Raw genomic sequence first — 3,198 nt, 5'->3', positions numbered from 1 at the left:
ATTTACATGATACACTAAATATGCTGATGTGTGATAGGCGGACTGAGAGAGACAGAAGGAGAGGATAAAATGGGAGGTGGGAGAATAAACAATGAAACAAGAGAGGAGACAGACAGGTGAATGAATGAGAGGAGGAATAATGAAAGAGGGGGTGGGCGGAAGAGAGAAAATGAGATACTGAGTGTGTTGGAGAGAGAAAGAGAGAGCGATGCAGAGAGAGAGGGAGACGCTTGTAGAAAATAACCTGCAAATGGATTGGAAAAGAGAATGATGAATGAAAAAGGAGGGGAAAATAAATCCAGTAGAAGACAGGAGAAGAAAGTGCAAGACTATTCCACACATCAGGAAAAATGACGTATATGAGGGGGAACTACATGATAATGAAATAAGAGAAATGAAGTGAAGGGACAATGAAGGAAGAGGGTGGGAGAGAGAGTGAGAGAAAGACCCAGCAAGTGTGCATGAGGGGAAGAAATCAGAAGGGGGGTAGAGAAAGGAGGGGCTCTAATATTTTGGTGCAGAGGTTCACCACTGCTGAAAAGGCTGCAGCATGCAAGAAGGAGGTGAAAAAGACGGCGGCACTTGTGTCTCTGCGAGCTGTGTCGTTCTCTAGATGTTCCCTTTTTGCATTTGCACCAGAGCAGAGGTGCACACACACACACACACACACTAGGCAGCAGCAATCAGCCACTCGGTGCATGTCGGCTGGCCACAGGCAGCCCCCACAGGAAAACAGATGCACAGTTGTCAGAGACAAAAACAGCTGCAGTGGCGGATGGTGACTGCTAATTCCAACTGGTACTGAGGAAGAGGAGGCGGTGGACACACAGCCGGCAGACGAAGGTCGACCTGCATGTGGCAACAGCCGCTGAACAGCGGGCAGAGTCGATGCATGCTGTTCTCCAGCGGGAGAGATCGATGGCTGGGGGAGTAAGAGGATGTGGTGAGCAGTAAACTACACGAATGAAGAGGATCCAAACCCAGTGAGCTGTAACCCACTGTGAGGATAAGACAGCTGGAGAACGTGATGGACTGTGGACAGACACTGAGGTCTCCACACTGCTAAAGTGGAGCATTTACCCTGCCGCTGACCGAGGAAGTTGAAGTACCACCGATGGCCTTCTGGTTAGGTAAGGACTCTTGTAAACATGCACAGATAAATATAGTTTTACTTTGCAGTTCAACCCACGCTCTTTGAGACAACACTCACAAATCTTTCATAACTAACCGGTAAAGTCAACTAAAACATCAATCACATGAAGGAAAACAGCTGGAGCAAAGAAGTGACTGAAAGCTAAATCTAGTTCTTCATGTTTCTTTTATGAGCTCACTGCTTTAAACCCAACCACAGGCCTCTAAAAGCTTGAGCCACACAAAATAAGAGCCACGTAAAAAACATCAGATATAAAGTGATCCTGAGGAACATTAACACAGCCTTCAGCCATCACGATAACTCATTTCATCGTTACAGATAACAAGCAAATCAATAAAATCAATCAACAGAAAAGCAATGAAAAAAGAGACAAGGTACAAAGATTTAAAAATAAATAAATGGCTATCCATAATTAACATCTATTTGAGGTGTAGCTAGAAATGACACAGTGATGTCTGAAATGGAGACAAACAGTCTGAAGAATGTGAGTAGTATGTACTCTATGATAAGGAAGTGAAGGTCTTTAAGCTTTGCTTGGAGTTCATTAGCGCCACCAATTGGCAGTTTAAGAACTGAATACATTAAAAAAAAAGTTGGAAAAAAGAAAAATACTTAAAACAAAAACAGCAGCCTAAACTTTAAAAAGATTTTTTTAAAAACTGTGAGAAACTCAGTCTAACCACACAAGAGCCGGAAATAGTGAAATCAGCCACGCACAACAACATTCACAGCTTGTGGTACAAAATTCAACACTTTAAATTCTTTGCGACTGGCCGCCACGACATTACGAGGCCAAAAGCTTCAGTGAAATGCTCAGACCCGGAATTTGTTTGCGCATTTAATCCATCAATGCGTTGTTTGTGTCGCGCTTGGAATATTTTATTTAACGTAAAACTTTGGATGCAAAGTGGAGGAGACCGTGTAAGAAACTGCACTGCAGGCCGATTCTACACTAAAGGGATTATCCGAGTCTTCGCTGTGCCTTAACGGACTGGTTGCAAACTTATAATAGAATTCATTAACTAAACTCCCAAAACTCACTCAGAATGTTTCTCTGTTGAGTTTCATGTTGTGTTTTTTCTTTTCTTTAAGTTAAGCCCGTGAAATAAACTCAGAGCCGAGGCGATTCATTGTGAATGTGTTTTAAGGAGCCAGCGCGTTGCTAAGGTGTGCTGAAGTCCAGCTGTCCTCCCAACAGAAGGGCGCGTCCTGCCTTGTTTTCAGCACCACGGACAGCGCTTCATCTTTAAACCCATTTTATTTAAAAACAAAACAAACAAACAAACAAAAAACACGTTAAACTTTTTTAAATAGAAAATTATCAACATTAAGTTAAGCATTTTAAATATTCTAAGGTCCACAATTCACATTCGTAATTCAGAAGCCACTTCAAACACGTCCGGCGCCTGAGTTGCGCTGTTTGAACTTAGTTTAGCGCGTCTCGTTTGCACATCTTATTACCAGAACATATTGGTGACATTTAGGCACAGATGTGGCTCCTTTTTCTAGCTAACTTTGTCCTTTCTCATCTTACCTGAAGTGGATCGGCGGAGAGGGAAAGTCATGCTGCGCCCGCGGAGCTCTGGAGCCTTTTGCTCCTGGCTTTTTGCACTTCCTGTTGTGCGCCGCTCGTCGAAAACAGGGCGAATTATGGAAGTTCAAACCAGACAATTCTCCACGGCATTGGATCCATTAAGGCCGCGTACATGGCGTTGACGGGAGATCATTACAGAACATTAGAGGCCATTAAGCCGTTGGAACCGGTCATTAATGATTCATCTCGAGGCCCCGCTGATCTGGCACAATAAGAGAGGGAGAGAGCCAGCAGGCCCTTCCCAAATCCAAGGACCTATCGAGGAAACGCTGTCTGTGTTTGTTTTTCCTTGTAATGTGGCTGAGACACATTCATCCAAATCTATGTTACTGCAGCCGACATATAAATACTCTCTGATGACCTCTTTCAACACTTAAACACAGTAATTCTCTGTCCAAAAACATGACAGCTATATTTACAAGGGCCTCCTGTGACTATTCTGGTCAGTATC

General features: G+C 43.5%; 2 protein-coding genes across 3 annotated transcripts in view; one reads left to right on the top strand and one right to left on the bottom strand.

Moving 5' to 3' along the window:
* fgf13b (fibroblast growth factor 13b) overlaps window positions 1–3,198 on the bottom strand; it is an 18,105-nt gene that overhangs the window by 8,965 nt on the left and 5,942 nt on the right. The window contains exon 1 of one of the 2 annotated variants that reach the window (XM_005727839.1): window positions 2,688–3,012. The exons of the other annotated variant lie outside the window; for it this stretch is intronic. Within the exon in view, the coding sequence (XP_005727896.1) occupies window positions 2,688–2,718 (31 nt within the window). The 5' untranslated portion in view covers window positions 2,719–3,012. Of the gene's footprint in view, window positions 1–2,687; window positions 3,013–3,198 lie in introns of those variants that run through there. 2 annotated transcript variants of the gene reach the window in all.
* Window positions 456–3,198, top strand: part of f9b (coagulation factor IXb) — a 21,853-nt gene continuing 19,110 nt past the window's right edge. The window contains exon 1 of the mRNA XM_005727840.1: window positions 456–1,130. Within this exon, the coding sequence (XP_005727897.1) occupies window positions 1,115–1,130 (16 nt within the window). The 5' untranslated portion in view covers window positions 456–1,114. The remainder of the gene's footprint in view (window positions 1,131–3,198) is intronic.

The sequence above is a fragment of the Pundamilia nyererei genome, unplaced genomic scaffold (genome assembly GCF_000239375.1).
Source record: "Pundamilia nyererei isolate P.nyererei 1_Seehausen unplaced genomic scaffold, PunNye1.0 scaffold00026, whole genome shotgun sequence".
Lineage (NCBI taxonomy): Eukaryota > Metazoa > Chordata > Actinopteri > Cichliformes > Cichlidae > Pundamilia > Pundamilia nyererei.
The sequence above is the reverse complement of the archived record's forward strand: the minus strand, read 5'-3'. Positions and strand labels throughout refer to the sequence as shown.